Source organism: Aptenodytes forsteri, unplaced genomic scaffold, assembly GCF_000699145.1.
Source record: "Aptenodytes forsteri isolate BGI_AS27 unplaced genomic scaffold, ASM69914v1 Scaffold128, whole genome shotgun sequence".
Taxonomy (NCBI): Eukaryota; Metazoa; Chordata; class Aves; order Sphenisciformes; family Spheniscidae; genus Aptenodytes; species Aptenodytes forsteri.
Window position 1 is genome coordinate 277,933 of NW_008794880.1, and position 27,399 is coordinate 305,331.

At 35.2% G+C, this 27,399-nt stretch overlaps 1 protein-coding gene across 1 annotated transcript in view; it reads left to right on the top strand.

The window, feature by feature from the left end:
- Nucleotides 1-27,399, top strand: part of ANKS1B (ankyrin repeat and sterile alpha motif domain containing 1B) — a 450,245-nt gene that overhangs the window by 168,768 nt on the left and 254,078 nt on the right. The window contains exon 12 of the mRNA XM_019470850.1: nucleotides 10,284-10,464. Within this exon, the coding sequence (XP_019326395.1) occupies nucleotides 10,284-10,464 (181 nt within the window). The remainder of the gene's footprint in view (nucleotides 1-10,283; nucleotides 10,465-27,399) is intronic.

Sequence of the window (27,399 nt, forward strand, 5' to 3'; positions counted from 1 at the left end):
TGTTCTACAACAATTCCTATAGCTCTTGGTCTGGATAAAGCCTGAACAAAATTGGGCTGCATGTGACGTTTCATGTATTTTTTATATTAGCCACTCAATTTAATAAGACTCTCCTTACTTTAACATATTTCTTTGTTCAGCTCCATTTGAACAAATAAACTATATACATAGAGAGAGAAAGAGCATGTTTTATCCTAAGAGACTGTTTCTTTTGACAGTGCTATTCACTTGTGGGTCATTGGCCAATTCTTATAAAATTGAATTCTGGCTTCTCACCTTTTCAATTCTTTATTAAATGTAATCCAGCATTTGCATATTCTCTTCTTGTCTTTCTAATGTAGGTTTCAAATGGCTAACTGTAGATAAAGCTTTTGATGTCTAAATGTAGATTATTTAAAAGTGACTTAGATTTTATCTATCATAAATTAGTATTTTCCCCATTTTATGTGAATAAGTAAACTCCCTAAGAGTTATTTCAGTGATATAAACAGGGCTTCTGGTAGAAAGACAAAGGAACAGAGAATTTCAGTGTTTCTGACATAACGGAATTTCATCATCTTGTTTTTGCTAGTTTTATTGCTAAGATCTGCAATAATCTATTAATTTATTTTTTTTTCTTGTGGGTTTGGATGTGCTGTCTTTACATTAGTCATTATTTTTTCTATTTATCTTTTTTAACCTCTTTAAACAAAGTTACAGTTCCACCTAGGGTTCATTGTTCCTCTGGCTAAGACATCTAGCAATATAATAGAAGAAAGTAGTTTAAATGTTAGAGGACAAAAGAAATTGTCTCATTTTTCTGCAAGCAGTAATAGAATCCTGCAGGACATCTGTAGCCTCTGATAGACCTATCCCACTTGTTTGGGCTACCAGATGTGCTTTGCCTAATGTACAACTATTCTGTCCATGCACAGCGAGCCTGGCATGCCTATGTAGGTGTAGTTCATCTAGGCATAGGGAAAGACAGGGACCATGATGTTCCACCCCGTATAGCAGCCTGGTCATGAATGGACAGACCAACCATAGGAGATATGTGCTCCAGAGCCTCTCTAGTTGACCTAAAAAGTGACAGTAATTTACATTCAAGGAAATTATATTTCATCCTTTTCGCGGTTAGGTGCAGAAATTACTTTGAACAAAACAAACAAACAAAAAATAATCTTAGAGGCAGCTCTGGAAAATCACAGTTCCAGAAAATAAATTTGCAGAACTAACTGTTCCATAGACAAGATTTTGAAGTGGATTAGTGTCACTATTTCCCCATGGTGAAATAACCCTGGTTTCTCCCCAATGCCAACTCCCTACTGCAGTACCCTTAGTTCTTCCCAAATGAAGTGCATCCCTTGTCACACTTAGCTTGAGCTGGCACATGCCTGTCTCTGCAAGCTTAGGGAACACCAGTGAAATCCCCACTGCAGGCTGTTGCACCAGTGCACAAATGCATGACAACTCTCTGATGCATCTATTGAACTTGTTTTGCAACACAAAAATACCTGCTTTGTTACATTTTATCATAAAAAGGAGGGTTGGAGAACACAGTTATGCAGGAAGTTCTCACCACTCACGTTCTGAATGAGATCACAGGACAGCTGGGGTGTAAGGACCTTCTTTCTCCTATGAACTGCTTTCTGTGCTCAGCCCAAGTTACGACATGCTCAGCCAGGCAGGGAATAACCAGGAAAATCACCATGGAGAAATACTGTGCAGGCACACTATGCTTCCTGTTCGTGTGCACACTTCTTTTTCTGGTATGTTTTGATGCTGGACTTTGTGCAACCATGTGCAGTGTCCATGCTTAGCACAAGAGGCAAATAAGACTTAAAAAGATTTTACTGAGAGTTACGATTTTGTGGGGGATCAGACCTGTTATCTCCAAGGTAAAAGCCACCCCTGTGTATATGATTTTACGAAGTTCTGAAAGGTGCTGAGCATTTGAAAGGTGCTGAGCATTCCCAAAACCCACTAAAATAAAGATGTATTCTACAGTCCACAGATGGGCAGATTTAGCCCTTATCATTAGTGTGCCTGGTCTGGAGATTTCTCCTGTGTTATGTAGTGTTTCCAAGGTTGCATATATCCATTAGGGCTGCAAACACTTTAAGGTAGTTGACAGCAATCAGTGACCTTGATTCTGGGTACGGAGATACATTTCAGAAAATTCTCTCTATATATTTAATTGTAAACCTTTAAAGTATCTATGCAAATCTGCTGCACACAGTTTGATATCTTCTCATTCTAATGATGTTGAAATGAAAAAACAAAGAAACAAACAGATAAATAAAGCTCCTAAATAGCCCTTAAAAAAAGGAAAACAAAGTAAAAGATTACTGTCAATGCCATTAATATGTGGTTAGCAATTCATTTATGCGTGACTGAAAATAGCACAGACATTATGAAATTCTGGTATTCTGAAATACTGAGTACAAGTTACAAAAGAAGGTTGTGGTTGGAATTGTCTCACAGGATGGGTTTTTTTCCCCCTGTATTACTGCAGAATTAGTGGATAGAAGATATGTAACAGCTCCAAAGGAGGATATTTTAAAAAAATTTCCTTAGAGCATAATGGATACTCTGTGACTACTTAATAACAACATTAACGAAAATATTATTAAAGAGATGCATTGTAAAAGATGTCCTTTGACAAGTAACTATAAAACATAATTCTATTTAGATTATTTTAATTAGAGCTGAGATAATATGAAAACATAAACACATTTACCCAATACACAGTACTAATGAAAATAGCAAACAGTGTGTGTGAGTGCATTTAATTGCAGTTCAACAGGATACTAAAGCACAAGTATAAATTAAAGCAGAAGAACACTCTTTATTGTCAGGAATGTTATGTTTTTAGAATATCACTTCTACATGCATATGTTTTCTTCGTTGAAGTTGGTTGCTTACCTGGAGAGATTCTCTAGGTTGTGTTTCCTGATTCAATATAAACATAAATCATACAGAAGAATGGAACATTTTTCATATCTGAACTTGTAACAGGCCAAATTGGTGAAATACTAAGCATAAAGATGGTTCAGATACTGAAAGGTAGGTATGTACCTCTACACTAGTAAAATAAGCTTCTGAGCTCTGGAAGGTTGTCATCTATACTACTGAATCATTAACACAGTCCTGGGTATAGTTTTGGCCTGTACAATTCTTTCTCTCCAAAAATATCCACTGTCAGGCCTGATTGGGAATTTGAATGCACCAAGGGCCATTCCTGGTAGAAAATTCTGCTTTGAAGACCCTGCTCTGAAGGCTAATGAAGTTTCATAGCAGGAGTGTGAACCAATTTATGCCAATTGCCCTGCCCCAGTACGTATAATGCTTGGAAACAGTAACACACTCAGAATCTGGAAGATTAAAGCGTTACCTATTGTGCTTTGATGGGTATCTCACCAGATTTATAGCATTTTTCTTTGTTTCTGTGTAGTACTGGGTAGTTTTGAGCACCTTAGTTATTGAGTAATCCTTTATCATCATCCGAAAATGCACCACATTTTTACACATGCATGCTATCTGTAGCATGCAACTTCAAAAACAGCCATCACCTTGACCCTTCAAAATTTTTAATGCACAAATGTAATGATATAAGCAATTTTCATAATCTCTAGGTCAAACTGGGATGTTGCTAACAGCTGGAAGCTGAGCTTTTTTTGAAGAAAATGGTCTTACATCCATTTTCCAACTGTTTCAGTGAAAATAACACTTTTTTTTTAATCTTTGAAAGTTAGAAACTTTTTATAGCTGAGGAATAAGACTTCCTCTTATTTATCAAATTTCTCTCTCGCAATTTGGAGCTCGTTTCAAGCAGTGTTTTCCCAGGATAGGAATAATGGTGTGTATTCCAAATCTGGTCACGTCTGTCAACGGGGGAAACCACAGTTTTTAGCGTTCAGGACTGCTATACCTCACAACCCACAGCTGCAATATGGTTGCAATTAAGATGAAAGTAGAAGCCAAGGAAAATGGAAACTGGGAGAAGATCCCTTCTTCCCCTTATTTATTCCCAGTCTGATTTGTCATCTGATATAAGACCAGAGGTGGAAGATGAAAGGGGGCAGCAACGCCTTGACCTTTAGTTATGTACTCCAGTGGAGAACTCCTAAAGGAGGAGCTAGTATAACATGCACAGAGGAGAACAGAAAGCACTGTGGATATTTGGTACCTAGAGTCACATTGCATGACTTCCTAACCACAGGCTAGAGGAAAGAGCTATGTGTCTGTGCCATCCTTGAGTGTGTCACTAATGGTGAAGTGATCGAAGTATGCTGATGGGCTATGACATTACTGTAAAGACGTATGCACTTGCTGCTCACGCAGGATGCAAGAGGTGTCATTCTCTAAATTAAAAGTCAGTCAAACGGAAATTTCTAGGACTTTGGCACTATGATGCCATTAAAAATGAATTTAGTTTTAAAGTGCATTATGCTTTTAGTAATGAAAATGATTTACAGTTAAAAAACAGTGAAACCATTTATCTCTTCTTTTTCTTTTTTTCTGTTTTTCTGTTTTTCTTTTTTTCTTTTTTTTTTTTTTTTTAATTTTTGTTTTGTTTTTTTTTTTTTTTTTTTTTTTTTTTTTTTTTAATTCCCATGATATTGTAAGCTCCCTGTTGTGGCTGCTTGGGATATAGTTGTTGCCAGCCACTGTGTAATTTCTGCCTTCTGCTCTTAAACTAAATTAAGATCTTGAGAATTAAAAACAAGAATGTCAAGATGGGTGCTGAAACTGCCTACATTTTATGTTTAATTGTAGTCATAATTTAAGATACGGTTCTATAAAATGAAAAAAGAGAAAATTATATTACCTTATTAAAAAGACAGTGTGTCTTCAGCTTGTTTAACATGGTATTTTGAGGCTAGACAGAATAATTGATTCAGGAGTCTAGTAATAGTTCAGTGCAGTCTTTCACTTCTAGGTGACATAGAGGAATCAAACCCAGATCCACTGTAATCTCCAGGTTTTGCAATTTCAAGGCTACTTGATCACCTTAGTTCAGATCCTATAAATCAAATAACTCTTGGCAGCAGCATTGACTGATGAGAATGTATCAGGCCTGCTGATTTCTGCAAATAAAAACTGAGGTACTGGGGACAGGAGTAAGTGAAGCTGCCTGTCCTCTCACAGGTTGTATTTTACCAAGAAAATGATGAATGTTTGGGGATTTTACGTAAGTGTACATGAGCAAAAGAGACCAAGATAGAAACAGAGATGGGATGTGGGGATGTTGAGGCAAAGGACAGAAACTAAGCAACCGTAAAAATGATGTGAAAGTTGTATTTGAAAGGGAGGACAGAGGTTAAATTTGGATGCATTGAAGGACAATGAGAGGGATGTAGTGACTGATAAAGTCAGTGGGAGATAGGACTGTTAGGGAGTTCGTTTGAGAGACCTTGATGACAAAACCACAGAGAAAGCAGAGAAGCAAGTTTTGGAAGACCAAGTAGGACTGGAATCAGCTAGGATACTGTGAAGGGTGTTTTAGAGTAAAGTAAGTAGTTTTGGAGGGAATATAACAATAGATAGGAGAAAACTGAGAAAAAGAAAGGGGTCAAAGGGAAAATGAGTGTGTAGAAAGAGAATGGGATCTTAAGAAAGAAGGAAGCTGGAGAAAGGAAAATTTCTGAAATAGGAGTGAGTTGATCAGAGAATGAGAAACATGGAATCATCTGGGCAGGTACCAAAATGAGGGATTTATGCAGCCACATGGCTACACTCACATTGTGTTATGTATGTGAGATGAGCCTGGGGGAAGGGGCTACAGCCTCTTACTTTCTTTGGTAAGTCTGTATTTTATGTGCTAGCTAGAATTTCAGAATGTGGGTTCAGTTCTCTGTTCTATCATATATTTTCTGCATGGTATAATACAACCGAAACCAGTTTTTACATTACGTAGGGCAGCTGGAATTTGGCAGGATTTGCCAAATGCAGAATTTCCTCAGGCTCATTGGTTCTCAGTGATTTAATGAGCCACACATCTGTCTCTTGGGAGAGCTCTATACCCTAGTTCAGCATCTGTAAAATGGGGCTAATAACTCTGCCATAGTGCAGAGGAGTGTTCTGAGAATTAATTCTTTAAAGACTGTGATGGTGCTACGTACAGAAATCCCAAAGATAAAAGAAGGCACAGCCACAAGCTTGTATTGCAGAGTACTTCAAGGCTGGAGAAATATTCTGATGTTAAATTGAGAAAGGAATTTTGCCCTACTCCATCTGCTAAATGTTGTGAGAAATACTTGAATGATCCCTTGCATGCTCATACTGTTACATGCAAGTCATGGTAGCATTACAGAATTTGCGTGCGACTTCCATTCATGGGAACATTAAGTCCTTACTTGTCTTTTTAATAGAAGGGCAATTCAGTATGTGTATTTTGATGCCTTTCCTGGTTTGCAGTGTTCAAAGTGGTATCTTTCATTGATATATGTTCACCACTGACTTAACATGAAAATATACTTCTTATTAGACCTGATTTGAAAGTTATTTAAATCTTGTTATTGCAATACCTTTAAAGATTTTTATTGATATGTTTTTGCTTTTGCATTGATGATAAGGTTTCTTCATTAGCCTGATTTGGTATGCTGTTTTAGGATAGTCTAGGGTTTTCTAGGTCGGTATTATGACAATTGAAATAATAGTCATGAAGAAACATTTTAAAGTAAACAAAATCAGTCATTAAAGAGATTTACACATAACAAGTAAATTAAATACATGAACGTAATGAATGAAGAAAATCTACTTAAGGACAAATCTGCATGTGGTTATGTAGCACACACACTGGGGTGAAGTTAAGCTATAAGTATGCTACAGTTTCACAAGGGTTATCTAAGCGTGTGCAGACCTTCTGAGTAGTGTGAGGCAGACATGTAACATAATGACTGACAAAGCTGGCTTTGGTACAAAGAATGAAGGAAGCATCATCTCTTTGGGACAGAGTTTTGTGTTTGTACAATCTTCATAGATATAAAAACTTGACCCCGACTACATTTCCTGGATATTATGGTATTGCATATAGTAAATAGTCTTAGAATTATTCAGGACCTATCTTGAGAGATCTCAAGGAATAGCTTTGAAAGATGCAATCCAGGAAACCAGGGTACAAGACTCCAGTAAGTGACTTGTTAATTGCTGGCTATACATTCTGCCAGTAAGGCTGGAATTTGGATCCAGATTCTAACAAATGAAGTAAGGTATCCAGAGTGTCTACATGTGAGCTAGAAGTGAGATCTCCAGTGATGGTGGATACCTGTGTTAAGGCAAGTGAACCAAGGTGACTGGGTGAGGTGAATTGTTCTCTGGACTCTATTGATTGTATTGACTAGATCTCGGTTGACTGGAATGGGAGCTTAGATACCTAGTGTAGATGTAAATAGCTATGCTGTAAATTTAGTTATCTAAATCTGGAACTGAATTTAATCCTAACTGTAGAAAAAAACCAACTCTTTCTACAATTTTTATGCAAACTGTACTTTAAAGAGACACAGACAGAGGGAGGCAGTAAACACAAACTGGTTTCCTGCATCTCTCTTAGCATATATTAATGAACAATTAGCATACTTTAACAACGTAACATTTTACAGGACCCAGAAGGCTGCGTGAGGTTCTGTACAGAGCCCTTAGATTGGAAAGACATACTAAACTGAGATATGTTTGTCTGAATTAATAATAATAATGTCAAAGCCCAAAATAATATAGGAGGTATTTCGTATCACCCAGGTCAGCAGATGGTTGCATGTTAGCACAAACAAACAGAAAACATGTTTCTAGCTTCCGTAATCATCTTTGAAAATCACTCTAGACTTATTTTATATCATTAACCCATGTCTCCAGAGCAAATCATAGCTATTTATTGATGGACACAATTTCAGAATCATTTGCAAACTAAACTGATCTTTAAAAATGCTTCAGAACAGTTTGGGTTTTTTTTGGTTTGTTTCCCCCCTCTCTCTGCCCCCCACCAAGACCTTGCAGGTGTTTTTGTGAAACTTTTTAAAGATGTTACAGTAGCTTGTAACACTACACTAAGGAGTAGTGAAACAGCTGATCATCCATAAGTTAGTAAAAAGCTGTATGATGCATCAGATACTGCTATTCTGACTCCAAGAAGGGGGCACACAGTTGAAGCAGTGGCTGGAGACCTGACTGGCCAAAGGCCAGAGCATTTTTTGAAGCTGCTTAGGAAGACTGAGCTGGACCATCCCAGCTGCCTTTTTACGTAGGAACTGTCTCAGTTTTGGAGTAATCAGAGATCCTGCACATCGTGTTACTTGAAGTGTCACCTTTTCAAGTCAGAAGCTGAATTCCTGCAAAACCACAAAGACAGCATTGCTTGGGAAAGGGCCAGGAACATGTTTCTAAATGACCGGAGATCTTTTTCAGTTTTAGAAATAATTAGGTCATTGATGAGTTTGTTGTCTAGCAAAAGTGTGTGGTTTAGGTTTAATTAGTACACATGAATATTTTTGGTCTGATCAGAGAGTTATTTTGGCTCAGGTCCCAAACAATGACTTTTAACCAGACTGTTTGATGTTGGAGTCTGTCCCTGTTCATTGAACTCTCCCATGAAATCACTAGCCCTAGGAGTCAGCCTTTCAAAGCAGAAGCTGTTTATAATTATTAAAGAAAGTAAATCCCATCAATAGACTGTAGATGAGTTCCAGATGAATGCCCAAATTTACCCTTTGCAATTTTTCTCAGTTTTAAGAGGACACAGTTAATTCATTTGGTGCCCAACTCAACTTTAACAAACAATCAACATTATGCAAGCCTAAGTCTATTTAAGTTTTTGTCTGACGTTCCGATAGAAAGAGTGAATTTTTAGTGGAAACAGTCTAGTTCTGTATTTGTAACACAAACATTGCAGGGCTCATAACCTAAAAATGAAATAGACCACAAACAAAATTGAAAACTACTCCACTGGGATAGATTGTACTTTAACAGGTAGTTCTAAATAAGGGATGGTGAATAGCTTCAAGGTCCAAGGAAGATCTTATTGCTCCCAGGACAATAATTTGGTCTTGACACTAATAAGTAGCAAATTCTTGACCTTTACAAATATTCTGACCTGTTAAGCCTGACATGCTAAAACAAGACGAGTTGAAGCACCCTTTACTCTCTTTTTCTATTTACTTTTCCCAGCTTTAGTTATCTAAGACAGCAGTTCCTGAGATGTTTTTCACTGTCGTGAAATAAATATACAGACAGCTATACACCTGGATGCAGGGCCTCCTCTATTTTGGAGATGTTTCAGGTCATTGGTCTTGAAGCAGCAAGGAGCATCGTGGGGATAGGATATTTTGGGTATGGAGCCAGATGAGTGCTGCAACAGACTACTTAGCGTGACATTGCAAACCGTCAGTGGTCTGTGGCTTATAGTCCATGACATCAAGCACTAAGGTTATGTCTATATTAATAAGTAGTGCAGTGCAATGGGAACAGATCTATGTAGTGAAAAAGTTGTTGCTGGCCTGATGATCACACTATATAGATTTCATTGGTTTTAATTTGGGCTAGCTTTAGTGTGGTCCTATGGTCAAAAGACCATAAGGAGTTGGAGCACATTTTGTACAATCCTGTGATGTACCTCATAGTGTAGATCCACCCAAAAGGAATGAGTTTCTCATGCTCTGAAGCCGCTCTGCAATCCAAAGCACAGCCATTAAGTGGGGTCAATGAAGAGGTTCACTTCAAAAGTAAATATTTGATACAAACTAGTATCAAGTCTTTCACTATTCCATGAAAACTCATGAAGAAAGTTTGATTTTCATGTATGTTTTTTAAGCTGATATTTTTCCCCTAAGCTTTTAGACATTTCAGTCTGAATATATAAGGCAGCCCTTCATAAATTGAATAAACAGCAGAGGGTTGCTTTCGAGTGATGAGTGCTGGGTATTATTTTGTAAATGTCATTATACAGGCATCAGCGGTCTAATTGTTTTGCAAGATGTACCCAGCAATGCAGCTGGTGAAGAGCTCCCTTTCTTATCAAAAGATGATTGCAATTATTATATGCAAGGCTGTAAAAACCTATTTTATTTTGAATTAAATTGATTAGAATGAAGACATGTATTTTTTCTAATAAAGATTAATCCAAATTTTGGAAGGAAATTATCTCTACACACCACAGCTTGTCATATGAAATGATTTTTACTAGTATAACCTTTGAGCCCAATAAAAATAGTAAAAAGAGAGAAACCCTAGGTAAATTTATTAAATGTCAAGTAATGAAAACTATACAAAAAGTCTGTATTTTTCACTCCAAACTTCTATTTTTCTTGTAGCCCAAGCAGCGCACATCAATAGTATCTTCTCTGGAATTTCACCGAATGAATCACAGCCACAATTATTTTGAAGTCAACTCATCCGTTGGCTGTACAAGTTTTATTTCTACTCCTGCAATCAGTCCAGCTAATTATTCCTTTGGATCTCTGAAATACAGTGTTGAAGAGAGAGAACTTCCAGGTATAGAAAAAAAAGCTTACTTTGCCTGTCAACAAAGCTTTATAAAACTATAGGTCTGTGGGTTTAAGCTGGAATTGCTGTTGTCTTTGGTAGTGAAATACATTTATCATAAATACACAAAATTATTCCTAATTTTTTTTTTTGCTGCTCAACAAAGGGTTCTCATATTTCATGACCAATATTATTAAAGTATACTTTCTCCTGAATGTTATATTTTGAATAAACCAAACTTTGTTTTACAGAAATGCCTCATATTTAGATACTGTAGGTTTTGAAATTACGATGATTCAGGTACACATCTACTTTCATCATTGTGTGGTCAGCATACTCCAATATGAATTTTAAGTTGGAAAAATGTAATTAGAAATCATTATGTAACCATCAGTAAAGATGAAGAAGGGAAGATTTCTAAGTAACCTGACATTGTTTCTGCAGTAGTAATAGGATTCATTAAAGCAAAACTTTAATATATTTGTTCTGATGATAAGAATTGAATAGAGTGATAGTGTGATTGTAGCTGTGAAGGTTTTATCTGTATATAGAGCTTTAAACAGGATCAAAATATTTTCTTCTTCACAGATCAAAACTTCAGGAGCAAGAAAGTGTCAGTCAACCATGCATTTAGCTACTTCTGTCCCTTCAAATTTCATATGCGAGTTGCTTTATTTAGGCTAAACTTGTAGCAGAAAAGTATAGTGTTTGGGAAATCTGATGTATTGAAACAAATGTCTTTGATAGCTAGTTTATATGATCTGCAGAGTGAGTTATTTCTTTTAAAGGGATACTGTATTTAAGATATAAATAGAAGTAGATTTTACTATAAAATATAATACACGTGTTGAAATTCACAGTACACTTATCAATTGGCTTCTGTAGCATTGGTCTTCAAATGAGATGAATCCTCTACATTTTTGGTTGGTGGGGTTTGAAAATTCTGAAAACTTGCTTTTAAATGATAAAAAAAATAATTAATTTCATAGTTAGATCAAAGGAAAATTATATTGTTAAAGAACTGTCATGAAATAAGTTAAGAGTGAGAAATCCTGTTATAATGAAGAAAGTTAAAATGATCAGAAATTATTCATATTGTTTTTCTTGGACTGGCTGTGTCATTATCTTTGAAACTAGAAGAATGTGCTTATATTCATGGATATAGCAAATCTTTTCAAGCCTAACTGGAAATAATTAATTTGAATGGTATCATTTATTCCTAGGTCTGGGGTCATTTGATTCTTTAGGTTTTGAGGTGTTTGTTGTTGTTGTTTTTTCTACTGTAAATTCTCTTCAGTTTTCACAGTATTATTCTGTGTTTAAAAGCAAAAATAAGAGAACAGAAAGAACATTCATTGGAGTTAGATAATAAACTTCTCCATATTTCTGCTGTTGCACAGTTCTGGTTAAGTTCTTCGTAATATATGGATTTACTTTACTTTTCTCTTCTTTGGTTAAATTTACAATGGACTGCGCTCAGTAACTTTTAATCACTGCATTTCATTTGGTCTGAAATTGGAACTATAGTCTCATGCTTATTAGAACTGTACATTTCTAATTTGTGGATGATTTGATTTATGGATTGAGTGGAAGCTGAATTTCCTCTTGTCTCTGCCTAGAAAGCTAAGAAAAAATAGCAAAGGCAAAATGACTGGTTCTGAAGTTCAGGGCATCTTCTACAAGTTTTTCAAGAGTATGGTTTACCATAAGTAAATCATTAATTTACCATCAGTAAATGAAATAATTATAGTAAAAGTGCAATTCCCACCCCCTTCTCAGATGGTTTCTATCCTAGAATTATTTAAGTAATATATAGGATCACAGATTAGACACAATCTTAGTCTGAATGAAAAAAAAATCATTTTATTTTGCTCATTAATGTCCTTTCGTCTCCTTAATGATAGATGATGCACTGTAATTCTTCAAGAGACAAGGAGTACTAATGTGTAAAGAGAATGGCAAAATCCAGAAAGAACAGATCAAAATTGTCTCTCTTGGAAAAGTCTCTGAGGCTTGTCTCCTACCTAGATTGTTAAAAGCTGAACCTTGAATAATAATGGTCAGCAAGGAGTAGCAGAAGCAGTGTTCTGCTACAGCTTTTTTTCTGCTTTAGCTAGCTGTTTTTTCACTGAGAGGTTCCTTGTTCCTTTTCCAGATCTACAGTGACAACAATTACAAGTCATCATATGTCTTGATTATAATCCTCTGAATTGCCAACTTGTTCTGAAAATTCATGGAAGATCTGCACCTTAAAAGAATGTGTAGTTCAATAATAATTGAGGATTTGTGCGCATTTGAGTGTTTCCTTCTATATTATATTCTTGGGCATTTATGTGTCTCATGTTTGTTTTTGAAAAGAATCATCAGCAAAAAGCAATGAATTATTTTATCATGCTTACTGAGGTCAAGGGTCTTCTGGCTGAACAGAAAGATACAATATACAGAAGGAACCCATTTTCATAGTAACTGCAGCTAGTAGTTTTCTGTTGCCTTCTTTGAAACAATCAAAATGCTTTTTACAGGATTTCTAAATCAGGAACTGCCATCTAAATAAGGCATTAGTATTTCCCTACTCAATTTTGGTGCTTTTTATGTTTTCTTCAGGAAACTTGCAATGATTCATTATCATTCAGATGAGAGTGGGAGATTAATACAACAAAATAATTATTCTAATTCTAAAATCTTCATCATTTTACCTCTACCTCAATAGTCTGCTACCAAAGAAGAATCAATCTCTTGTAACTTTTGGTGGATTAGAGAAAATTCCTTTTTATATTTGGGGATCGCAGTTTTACTCTTGGTGTTTGCTAATTCCCTACATCCCCTGATTTGAAACAGGGATCCCGATTTTCAAGAAGTGTATTTCTATCAAGTAGAAAACCACTGAACTCTACCACAACACTATATTATCCGACTGACAGCATATGACAACATTTTCTGATTAATTAGCTGGAGAACAGTCCACATATAATGGTAAGTATGTGCTTTAGCTTTGGGATCAGATGGCCTTATAGTGTGAACAAAACCGTGTATGTTGCCTGCATGGATGGCAGAAGATACCTTAATATCAGGTTGCCTGCAACTAAAATGTAAGGATAAAGATTCTGTTATTTGTTTTGAACTTTAACTGGTGGAAGAACCTGCAAGAAGTTGATGGAAACTCTTCTCTCACTCCAGTATACATAAGGCAGACTGTGAATGCAGCTTTGGCGTGGCCTATTTTCACAGTTTTATTTGCAGCAAGAACATTGATTTCATAGAAGCGTTCTTGAGTTCAGAGTGAATGATCATGCTTTTATAGCATTATATTTCACCTCAAGTTGGAGGTCAGTGGATCCAAATAATGTCAGCTACTACCATTAAACTTTCTATACTAAAAGAGTCCACTCCATTGCACAAGGAAGTTATTACTGTATGTAACTGTGTCATGGCAAGATGCTAGTCATTTTCTTGATCATCTGAATACGTTTGGTAGGTGTTTTGTATGATACCACAAATGAAAAATTAAAGACCTGATAATCAGGTGATGGTTTCTTTGTGAGATATTCCTCATATAACTTTGACCATGAACAAGGACCACTAAATGTGCAAGATCATTCACTCCAGGAGAGGGGAGTTTGGGATTTCAGGGAGATGCCTCTCTAATATCATAGCTCTATGCCTTGTTATATACATCCATGAAGTTCTTTTGAAACTGTAAATCTTAAAGATTGAAGGCAGCAAAATTGTGGCCATCTTGGTAATGTCAGCTTGGCACAATCAACACTTGCATCTGAAATTGTCACTCTGGATTATTTTATTTTTCATTTCTGCTTGATCAGTCAGAATAATGGATCTTTCTCTAACCCATATTAACTTCCTTATGTCTTCTTGTACTGAGTATAATTGGGCTGTGAAATTAAAAAGATGGTTCTGCAGATATTTTTGTTCTGTTTCAGATCAGAAAATAGATCTGAATGCATGTATGCAGGAAAAATGTCAGCAGTTGTCTGTAGGTAATCTCATTGCAATCTTTATTTTCAGTCCATGAAAATCTTTAAATTTTCAATAAATTCTGCATACCACTCATTGTAAAAGAGCATACAGTTTTTCTCTCATCTTGTTGTGGTACCTAAAGGTATTTACTGAGTTTATCTCTTAGTTACAAAGTCTGTCCACTGTAGGACCTTAATGTAGCTCTTACTCTTTTTACGTGTCTTGTTTTCTGACTTTGAGTAACATTATTTCATTCATCTGAGAAGGCTACATTGATCCTTAGAACAACCCAGAATGTACAATTCAAGAGTTCAATCTTTAATATGTAGACTATAATTTTTTCTCTTCTACAATGAAAAAGTAATGTTTGAGTCACACCTTAGGTTTCTTCTAGAAGTGTCTTCAGATCTTTCTTTAAAGTAAATATCTGATCAAATTTTTTTGTCTCACAAGTCCAATTTTTCTGAAGCAAAAGCAGCCCTACACTTAAAGATAAGCTTGCAGTTTTATCTTTCTCTTTTGAGAGAACCAAGATATTCAGGATATTACTGTGGCTGTTAGTAAGTATTAGAAACTTGGTTCAGAGGTCTGGTCTAAAATTCCTGGCTATGCTGCATTCCTAGATACAGTCAAAATTTATTCTGCTGCAGGAATGTTCCTTTATGTGACATTAGCAAAGCTGCTATTTGAAGTACGTCACATATTTGTCAACATTACTTTCTTATTCAAATATCTCATTTATTAAAATCTGATATGAAAATATCAAACTGTGATGTCTATGTAGACTCTTCAAGCCTTGTTTCTTCAATTATAAAAAGTTTTGGAATTACTGGAAGTGAAATACAAAATGAAAGGAATGCAAAGAAAAAAGAAAATACCTTTTATTGCTAGAGGGTATTTTTAGGTGTGCTATATATACGTTCATGGTACACTGTCTTTGTTAACAATACCTTACTAATTACCAAAAAACCACGTGGTTTTCTTCTAGTGACAGAGAAAGGGGAAAATATTGGCATGTAATGAAATAAGCATAATCAACAAGTGCTGGTAAATAAAGCATTCCCATCTCCTATATATGGACACCTGCACCTCCAGTGACTGAACATCTGAAAAAAATGGTATTATGAGCCTGTACCGACCTATTGTTGATTGAGAATTCTTTTCCAGATGAAATGCCTGAGAAGGTCAAATTCAAGCCCTCTTTCCTCTGGTTTTTAATTTTCTTCATCATCTTCTTGATTACAATATGACAAAATCTGCTAGGGCATTCTTCAAACCAGGTTAATTTAAGCCTTTTCATCTGTGAAGATTATCTGTTTTTTCCCTTCAATTTATAGCCAAGTTCAACTGAGTTTAAGTAGTAAGATGTAGTAGAGTTATTCCAGGAACTGCTACTGGGGATCATACTCGGTACTGTCTCAAACGATTTCTTTTTTGTTCTAATTAAGTTGTCCAGCAGATGTAGCATGTTAAGGTCTCCTTATGTTGCCCTTCTTTTTGCTGCTTCTGATTCCAGCCTTTGCACAGTTATCCAAGGCAAAGATACAGTCTGTCCCACAGGAACAGGGAAATGTAGGGTTAATTAATATTATAAACTTCTATTTGTTAACTTCTACTGTCTTTACACCTTCTAGTTTCAAAACAACATACTTCATGAAGCTCATTGTAATTATATCACACTGTTACAAATACGTCAACATGCAGTATATAATGTCCAAAAATCTGATAGCAGAAAGATCAAGTGAGGCGATGCCTGGAAAGCTGTAGATGAAACTGACTCCTGTCGTTCCATTCAAAAACAATATATCTTTTTGCAAGAAACTGATCTGTACTAGTGTTTGCATGAAATGTTAGATACAATAAGCCCCTAAATCCCATGCTACCTGAACTTAAAAATAATCTTCTTGGAAATAGTTATATTTTTCCAACTTAAACTTCATGACAGTGTTACCTAGGTCTTCAGTAATGCCTATACAGTGTTATCTTTCAGTCTTTTCTCAGGCTTAAATGAATTATGTGGGCTAAACCCACTTAGTAGCTGTTAGTGTGAACCTGCTCTCCAAACACAGTCTCACATGTCACTAACTATGTGGACATTCTGATTGCTACGTCAATAGTAAACTAATACGAAAATAAAACAGTTTGAAGCAGGCATATTGAAGGAATAAAACTGCAGATGAGTCTCTAAGCCCTGTTGTCAGATATAGCATTGGATGTATTAAAACAAGAAATGACATGAACAGCTAATGTCTTTTCAAATTAAATTCTGAACCATCTGACCACATGTGGATATGCATGTGTTGACCAATGCGTGTGCCTATCTTTTCTTCAGATGGCTATTCTTCAGAGGATTTGCTCTTTTCCCCCACATTATTTCCTTACTATGAATAAAGCCAATTAGCAATTGTTGACAATACAGGGGAAAAAAAAAATCCCATGTAATATGTAAAATACATTTACTAATTTTGAAAGCCTAAATTCTTAGGCCTCAATCTGGCAAGCAGTAAGATAGGAAATAGAGCAATGCTGTGATGATGCTGGAGATGAGAATTTCTTAGAGACTGTGCTAAAATTGGGGAAGATTTCCCTCAGGATCCTTAGGAACACTACGCATTACACTACAACCAACTTCAGGTATTAGCTATTTCTTCGACTTTTTTTGTCTCTAAAGTAAACATAAAGTAATGTATGCATGTTTGTGTACATGTCTATTTGTGCTATTAAAATCTATTACACTTCATTTAGTTGCACATGTCATCTTCTTTCTGAGATGACAGAACAGACATGTAACAGTGGTTCATCACATCATAAAATGTTTTCCTGAAGTAACGTCAGATATTACAACAGTAAGCCTATAAAGAATTTTTAAAGAGTTTCTTTAGTTGAACAGGTTATGAATGCAATTGTTAAAAGCAATATAATTTACATTTTTAATTATCTGTATCTGATGTGCATTTTTCCAGTTATAATAATTATCCTGACATGTAATGTCAAAAGAAAAAATATTTTCTGTAATGTTTCATTTACAATTCTTAGCCATTTCTAGAAGCACATTAACTATAGGCAATACTCATATTTATCTGATTGTCATCTTAGTCAACTCTTTGCTTTGCTTTTTTGTTTTTTTTTTTACTAAGCTGGAAGCAAAATAACTCCTTAACTTCTAGTGGGACCATTTGCAGAGACAGATCATTTTAGTCTTTAGGCTGTCAGCATGCCTTGTATTGTTCCCTTATCTTTCCTTTGGACATTTTGTAAATAAGATTGACCAAGCTCTCGAGGGACGCTCATGAAAACTTCTTCAGTCAGAAGAATTGCCATTGCAAAATGAGGGCTATGAGAAAATAGCACTAGGATGTTTCAGTCTTCAGTTCCTCACAGTATTGTTTGTGGTAGAGTTTTCTTTCACTCTGTGAATACATTTAAACTGATTGTAGCATTATTTAGAATATTCTATCTTACATTTCAATCTGTTTTTCTTTTCTTCTTATCATGTCCTCTTATTCATATTTAATCGCTTTTCTGCGATGAGGGCTATGAGAAAAGAGCACTAGGATGTTTCAGTCTTCAGTTCCTCACAGTATTGTTTGTGGTAGAGTTTTCTTTCACTCTGTGAATACATTTAAACTGATTGTAGCATTATTTAGAATATTCTATCTTACATTTCAATCTGTTTTTCTTTTCTTCTTATCATGTCCTCTTATTCATATTTAATCGCTTTTCTGCTTCTTCTCCTTGCCGGAATGTTTGTATCTTTTAGAAAGCTTTCTGCTCACCAGCTATATTTCTGAGCCCTATGTGATATGACTAGAACTGAAGGAAATGGCAAAAATGTGCCTGTTTTTTTAAAAGAACTTGTAGTCCTCCAAGCATACCTAGTGACCTCCAGTTTAAAAAAAAAAAACAACAACTCTCTGTATTACACACCAACCAGTGACAAAGAATTTTATCTGTTTTGTTTTCTCCTAAAACCATTCTGAAATAAAAGACAATTTTTATTTATCTTTCTTACTCTCTGTGCATGTAACTCAACTGCATCTTTTTCTATTTGCTGTTTTAATGCTACTATCATTTGCTGTGATAAATCTCTCTTTTTATGTTGTTCCACGCTGTATAAAAAAATGGTCTATATGGGTGGGAAAACAAGCCTTCTGTACCTTTGATGAATATCCAACAACTAGAGTAGAGACAGTCTTACTTATTACCTAATTAATTAGGTATTTTATAACCAGCTCTAGTTGAACAATGTAAAAGAGACACATATCAGAGTACATTGCAGGTGGTAGTACTCTTGCAGAAAATGAAAGTTTGATGCCATTTAGTGAAGGGAAAAAATTGAACCCAGGTCTCCCTCATTCTGGAATAGCTGCTATCATTTTGTCTAAAATGGAGATGACACCATGAGTTCCAGAATTTTGATTCTAGCCTCAAAAACCTTTTTTTCAGTAGGAATTAGTCAATAAATCTGAGACACTTTCATGAATGGTTTCAGAATGACTGAATAGATGTTACTATAAACCAAGATGAAATATTTACATCTGTTTTTTCCTATGTTGTTGAATAACTTCTATACAGCAGCTAGTTTGATAGTTTGCAATTAGGTAAGAATTCGAAAAGATACTGGCAAGTTTGAAAAAAATCAAAAATATTCCTTGCTCTCAGGAGTATTCACTTTGGTAGAAATAAATAATTGCACAAATTCAGGATATAATGAATAATATAAATTGAAACTGTCAAGAGGTTTCTTTGACAATCTATAGAAATGCTATATGTTATACCTAATTTTGGGCTTGGTCATACAAGTTCTGTATATGAGTGTACATTTTGTATTTCTAGTGGTAATGTAGCTCTAATTATAAAGTTGTATAAATTGAAAGGATTTTTTTCCCATTTCTAATTTTTACATAGTGAGAGACTCATTGTCTTCTTAGAGTTATGCAGAGGATTCACTGAGAGTTTGGACTTACTCAGATGAAGAAGATAGGGGCAGATGGCCACGTCTGGGGAAGATACAGAGCTGTACTCTGAAAATATGTCAGAACTGTCAGAGACTCAAATGAATAAATTCTCATAAGTTTAACAAAAACAGAAGGACCTAAAATAAAAAGCATTAGAAAGGTTGGCCTGAGTAAGAGTAAAATTTTTTCTGCCCTGTGTCATATTTGACAATGACCAAATATGAATGCCTTTAGGAAATGCATAATTGCAAAAAAAAAAATGCATAGTGACACCTCTTCAGAATGTCGTTACAGCCTTCAACTATTTGCAGCCCAAGGTCCTCCTGGATGTTTCCTATGTACTACATAACCTTAGTAGATTTATGTTCTATGGATTTATCCATTCTCCATTGAACCCATGTATAAATTTTGTACCCACAAGATATTATTGCAAGGAGTTCCACACAACTAAATATCTAATCCCCATGAGGGAGTTGCACCTTTTGTTTCCAATCATTTAAAAATTCAGAAAGCTGAAAAGTGAGTCTATTGTTTATGTTCTAGAGCTTTCATTTGTGTGACTTGCACCTAGCAGATTGTGACACCAGCTGATGCCAATTTTCTGCATTTCAGCAACACTGTTCATAGAACTAAGATTCTTAATTCCTGAGACATAGAATCATTTTCTTTTGGATTGTGGCTTTTTTTATTTCCTAGTTATGGATATTTTTCTTATTTTGGGAGAAGCCCTTTGTTAAATCATTTGAAAGACAAGTCTTATTCCCACTTCTGTTGATGTTTTGTAGAGCTCATTAGTGACAATTTACTGTTTGTACATTTACAAGAATGAAAGTATTGAAGACTTACTCTGTAGCGGCATTATTTAAGTCATGCTGAAGTACTCTTTTAAGAACAACTCTGGGTTGATCTTGTACAGCTCACAAGGAATATTACTGATCTCCTAAGGATTTTTTTTTTTTAGAAAAATGTTTAAGAATTGCTGTCTCCAGACATACCTCATAGGAATGGCAGGATTCTCTATAATCCTTCTTCCCCAGAATCCATTTTCGCAACAGTAGAGGCAACACACATCTGGTGTCATAAAAAAAAACCAAACATAGACTTCTACATAGTCTTACTACAATTGTTTGCAAGATGCTTACCTGTCAAGGATAAAGAATCTCCATGCAAAACCTGAAGCTATGTGTGAAAACCCAAACACATACAAAAAATAATTTCATCATGGCATTTTTAGTACCACTTTAATTAAAATCTAGTTTAGTTTAAATTCAACTTAGTTGAATTTTCTGGGGCCCAGTATGCTTGTTTTTTTAAATTTAAATTTAAGTTTTTCTTCAAATATAATGCTCCCTTAGCAGCTTTTCATTTATCAAGCTATCAAGGTATCTCATATATATATATATATTAAGTTTTAATGTTCACTGGATTCCATAGAATACTATAACCCAATACTGTAATTCAATAATAATTCAATATTTCAATAGAAGTAATTCAATAACAAATGATCAAAAGTTAATTTACTTTTTTGTTACTAGTTTTGGTGTTTCCCATAGCAGGACAGTGGGGTTGTTGGGGATTTTTGTTTCTGATAAATGGGTTTAAATTATGAAAAATCTACATTTACCTATGCACCAGGCCACTAGGAGGCAGTTTAATATTGTTATTACTAAGGCAAAAGTAAAAACCAGGTACCCTTCAAATGAATCCTGTGTATCATACACTTGCTGAATCTTAAAATATTGTCTTAGAATGTTTAGTGGCACCTTAAAAATGGTGGAAGAACAAATCATGTGTATTTTCTACAAAAAAAGTCAACAAAGGTATAGCACTCACACTGAAGCCCATCTTCCCATTTAATTTCAGCCAGAAGGAATACAGTTCATGCACTCTGAGATTGCTCCAGGGTGTAAACCAAAACACAATAAATGCGAACTGTCAGGAGATTTCCCAGCCAAACTAAAGCACTAGTGTAGATGCATCTGTAAGCCTTCAGTATAAATCAGCTCCTATTAACTACGAAAGAATCAGAAGAATGAAAACAAGGAGAAAGGAGAGATTCTGAATATTTCAGCTATAGAAAAAGCTCTAATTGTCCCTTTTACCGTGTCAAATATCAGAAAGCCTGACTGTGAGATACAGGTTTTGTAAAACCAAGCTTATTGTTTTGCTTTTCTTTGCTGAGATAAATTCCAGGAAAGCCAATTGTTAAAACCATAAATATTAAATTATTTAAATCACTTGCAGTTTAGTCAAGCAATTAGAATAACCCTACCTGCTTGCTAGCTCGCTCGCATCCCTCTGAAAAAGTGAGATGATACTTACAATAGCCCTCTTCTCCCTCCTCCTGTAGAAGGTATCCTATGCCATCTTCATAGTCAAGAGAAAGGCGACGCTGAAAAAGAAAGAAATTGGATAACAAAATAAAAAAGAAAAATACTGCTAAAAGCACAGGTTCGGGGAACAGGGAAGACTGTTTTTCCCTGTATTACCAGGCATTTTTCGCAAAGGTAAAAACATACGTTATTTCTCTTGAGCAACATGGACTGCATGGACTATACTACCCCAAGTTTTTTTGTAGCTTAGGAGGTAGTTTTGTATCATGACCACAGAATAATAAATATTCATCACATTTTTTTTTTCATATTGTAAAATGATACATGGTCTGTCCATCTTTTCTTTCTCTTTCTGAGTGATGTACTCCCCTTCAGAGCTTACCATACGCTAATAATTCCTACAGGCAAAAAAACCCTGATGATGTCATTCCAAGTCAATGGAACTGACAGCCCATATCTGCCTGCATGGTGTGTCTATGTGTTGTCAGGGGAAGTTCTCCTTGGACAGTATATCACTTACTCAGAAGTACTCAGAGAATTTAGGCAGGCCGCTAGTTCTGGTGGTTTAACAAGTAGCTGGTCCTCACCTCATCTGCTGTATCTTCATGCTTTTTACTCTACAGCGAATGTTGAATTAATCTACTTCACAGTGAAATAGAGCTGGAGTGCAGTTCCTTACCATCCATGTAGGAGCGCTAAGAGTATACTCGTGGCCAGTTACTACAAGAGCATTGATGCTCGAGTGACATGTTGCCCCTTATCATGTAGCTATACTTCAAAAAAGGATGGGGAAATGGAAATATCACTAATCTCAATTAAAGATAAGGTGAGCAGAACCAAAGTACTAAGTGCCTTGCTTAATTTTGAAGAAAAATTTTGGAACAGACCTTTTTCAAGTTCCAATCAAGTGTCATAATCAGACTTATGATTATTTCAGGAAATAATCAGACATAATTATTTCAGGTTTTCTGAAAATTCTGAACTGATATATTCTTTCTCTCAAGAACATTCTTCCACAGTATAGCAGCAATTGAAACATCACCTATAGCAACAGTAGCCATGGGGAAATATTTTTCCTCCAGCAGTGAAAGCAAACCACTATCACAAAAGGTAGTACATACAATAATATCAAAGCAAGAATATCTCATGGTGGTGCTTACCTGGAATCTTGGTGAAGTATACACTCTTAATGCATATTATAGTGTTTTAGATTTTTAAATGACACACTTTGAGTTTGATAATGTCATGTATTTTGGTCTAGACGACTCTGCCTCTTATTACTCCATGGATGATATTGGGTTGCCTTAAATACTTACATCAGCTACATAAATAATCAGCACAATTACTTTATAAAGTATCATACAGTTGTTTCCTTTCTTCACCTTTTGGGTTTTAAATGATCACAGATTATTATATCTCGAATAATTTTTTAACTTCTTGTTATAATTAGATATTGTGTTGTGTTTTCCTTGTGAGAGCTTTATTTCTTTTTACGGGAGCTATATGCACTCTTCTTAGGACTTACAAACCAATCTTGGTTATTGGATATGCACTTTCCTTCTGTTTTGTTCTTTTGCGTCACAACCAATAAGACCACTCATGCTACTAAACACCATATTCATCTAACGATACTGAGCTACAATAATTTCAACCAAAGAAAAACCCACCCATCAGTCTGTGTATAATTAAGTTCTGCCTCAACACCACAGACCACAGATCTTGTACAATTAGCATCCTATCTGTAAGCAAATTAAGCTTAAAGAATTGATTGATTACTAAATACTGTCATTAGTGTTAGAAAAAAAATACACAAAATAGTAAAAGGACATTAACTATATTTCACAGCTATTAGTCATTTTAGTCCTAAATCTGATAATCCAAGGATAACAACACTGATGATGCAGGAAAAAAAAAAATGTTACTGAGCAAATAATTTTTCATCTAATAGAAATGTATTTCTTAGCATTCATTATACCCATCATTTATTCCCTGGAAACTTGAGAGCTAAGCTTGAAATAAACTAAAGATATGGCAGTAGGTGCAGTGGTTCTCTTAGGTAACTAAAGATATGGCAGTAGGTCCAGTGTGGTTCTCTTGTAAATGTCAACGATATGATTATAATAAATCTGATGAGAAATTTAAAAGTGTTTTGTATTTTCACTTAGGAATACTGTCACCTGTCAAAACTGTGCGAGAAAGAGAACAAGAAAAATGAGATAGGTCAAAAACAGGAGAGAGAAGAGAAAGAGAAAGCAAATAGTCAACAGCTTGGTGGTTAGGATACTTATCTATGCTATAAAATCCTTCTTTCAAGTACCTGGGCTGAGCAGGGATTGAAACCTCTGTTTTCCACATCACCAATGAATGCCTCAAACTCCTGGTCTTGCAGGTTCATACGTTCTCTAGTTTCATCCATACATTCTTTTCTGGAGCTGAGAAACCTTTTGCCAGGAAAGTGTTACGGAAACCAACATCTACATCTCATGAATCTTTTGTTAGATGAATTAACATTTTCCACCAAAAAGAGCAGAAAATTATGTGAAAAAGTCCTAGATTATCCTTTTCTGTAAAATCAAATAAATGCACCTACATTATCTTACACGACAATAAAATAAATTGCTACTGTTTTTTAATGGATATAGCAAATTGTTCTGCATGCTACCACTCACTCATTCATAACCTGAAAAACAAATTAGAGTTTTTGTAAAGGAATTTTAATTACATGCTGTAGTTACATATTCTATATTATTCTTTGAAGTCACTGTATAGACCAAAACATGCAACTATATTTTGCAAAATAAAATATTTGATAAAATATCTATGGCTATGACTATCTTCAGAAGATGTCATAGAATCTTTGATACTGAAAATATATGCAATTCAGTAAGAAAATGTGTTTAAAATGCTGATTGCCAGTTAAAATTCTCTAGGGGCCTGATCCAGAATTTATTGGTATTAGTGGAAATAGTCATACTGAGTTTAGCAGATTTCAGATAGAATCAGACTCCAACACATTAAAAATTACTTGTGTGGAAGAGCTTTTTCTTTCTAAAAATACTGGAGGCAAATACATTACTTCAAAACCAGTGGGATATCATTCTAAACTAAATCTATAATTCTAAAGTAGAACATGTGCATGATAGGTCTGAACAGTGATTTAAAACAGATTTGAATTGTGCTGGCACACAACTGACAAGACTTGGGATTATTCTGTGCTCTAAAAAAGCACTTAAATCTGCATGCTTCCTGTTTTTCTAAGGCTAGAGATCAATTTTGGGCATTTTAGCACAGTACATCACTTATTTCTGTTTCAGATTCTAAAAATTGCTTTGAAGTATATGCCAGAAGCAAAATTATTTCTGCCCATAGATGAAATAACTCATTCTCTGTGGCTTCCTCAGATGTGGAGTCAATCTCTGCTCAGGAAAAATATCATTTTTAAAAATAGAATAATATGTAACTCCTAATTTTAAGTTTAGCACTTAGCATTCAGAAAACATTATGGGCTAAATTGTGGCACATAGTCACAAGCTCTTCTGACGGAGGTGCATCAAAGATGATCCGTCTCAGTTGGGCACAATCTTTCTCTCACAAGAGAAAGAGGAGGGTCTGTTGTCCACTGCATGTTATGCCAGTGAAGAAGTTTACTCCGATCCTGCTGGATAGGTGGTTATTAGAAAAGCATGGGGGTGTTAGAAAAATTTGGTCCATTTCCAGTATTTTTGACCCTTTCTTAAGAGTGCAAGTTCATGCAAAATAATTTAAGCCTGTTACCTCCTTTCCTGGTATTCTCAGATATGTAATGTATAACATGCCAAAAGCAAAGAGGATTGGTTTACCTCTTCAATCCCTAGCAGGAAAAGACTTCAGGGAGAGTTGCTGTCTGCTGTTCTTGAACAGCTGTCTTGCTAGCTGGTGTAAGGTCTTATGGCAGGCTTTCACACATACACAGAAGATCAGGAGCAGTGCAGTCTGGCCCCGTGTAGATTCAGAGCAGTATATAAATAGAAAATGTAGAATTATGTTGTGTTTGAAAGAGACATCTAGTTCAGACCATCACAGCTATAGTCACATTACTGCTATCTGGTTTTCAGAACATTTTCTTACCAATTTTCTGCATAACTCTGAATTCTGAAATACTATGAGATCATTGCAATGAAGCATTATGTCATCATCTCTGTTGCTGAGGCATTCAGGGTCAATTATATCTTCCTATGTTAGGACGGATTATAAGGAGATTTCATACAAAGTGAAGGCAGGGCATGTTACCACTAAGGATAGCATCTGTGAATCATGCTGGAGACAGTTCTGGAGTTGTCCAGGATACCAAAAGGGTTTCATCAGTAGCTAAATTGGATCTTTGAAGCTATTAATTTTGCCACCCTTCTGTTCACAACCTTCCCAGATTTAGTGCAAATCCCACAATCTCTTCCTGGCTTGAGGTTGGGAGGACACATTTTCTTTTAATGACCCATCATTGGAGCTTTTGTCTGCATAAAACATTAGTGAATTTGGCTGATGATATAAAATCTAAAGTACAGTTGAGAATAAATATATTAAACCTGTGGAAATTAATCTCACATTCTTTTCTGAGCATCTGGATTTCTGGAATGAGTAAACTGGATGTACTGCTAAATGCTTTAGAATACCACGTATGAGGAAGTGTAATAGGATAGGAGATGCTTATCCAAAATTTGAAAGGTGTTTGCATTGTTTAATGGTATGTGGTGTAATGTTTGGGAAATGAAAGTATATAGAATATTCTCTTATGGGATTATCTTTTGGTGACTTTGAACTTCTGTCTGGACCCAGAAATGCACAGTAAATGTGAAGGCTCTTTTGAAAAGTTTGGTTAACAATAGAAATGTACCTTTCCAATCAGGTATTTACTAAAGCTGTTTGAAGCTCAAAGCCTGAATAAGCAAAACAGACGCAAAAGTTGTCCCAATTATGGCTCAAGTGTGATTCTGCATATTTTTTTTATAATTAGATAGCATATTGGAATTATAGAATTGTGATAAAGAAAGATTTGGTGAAAACTGTGCTGCTCTGATATTTTGCAAAGAGTTACCGAAAATAAGTTAAGTGTGAAGCATTTCCCAGATGGTAAAAATTCACTCCAAGGAATTTAAATTGATACTCAAAATGTTGCTGTGTTCATGAAGCTCCTTTTGCATCTTTAAAAAGAAAATTGCAATGTACTCTAATCACTGCCAATTGTACTGTAATTTATTACAGGGAAGATTAAATGAACACAAAAATTGCAGGTGGAAATTTGATCTCTCCCTGCATTAAAAACTTCCAGTATAATAGCCTCATCTTTCAAGTTTTGACCTATTTTTGCTATATTATCATGAAACTGAGCTTTCTTCAGGGAAATATCAGTAAAACATCATGCCCTTATGAAAAAACTGTCAGTGTTAATTTAGTTACAGATACATTTCCTTCTGTGTAAGCAAGATTTCTTATAATCTCTTGATGTAAATACTAGTTTCTAAAAAATATTTTTAATCAAAGGATTCATTATTGTGTTTGAAATATTTGAGTCAGTTTAGGATAACAATCTAATATAAACCTTTCTTCAAATTCCTTAACATTGCCATAGTCTTACTGGTTTAAATTGTTTTGCTGTCTAAAGTACACAACTGAGGGTTACCATGGGATTTTATTTTTTTTTT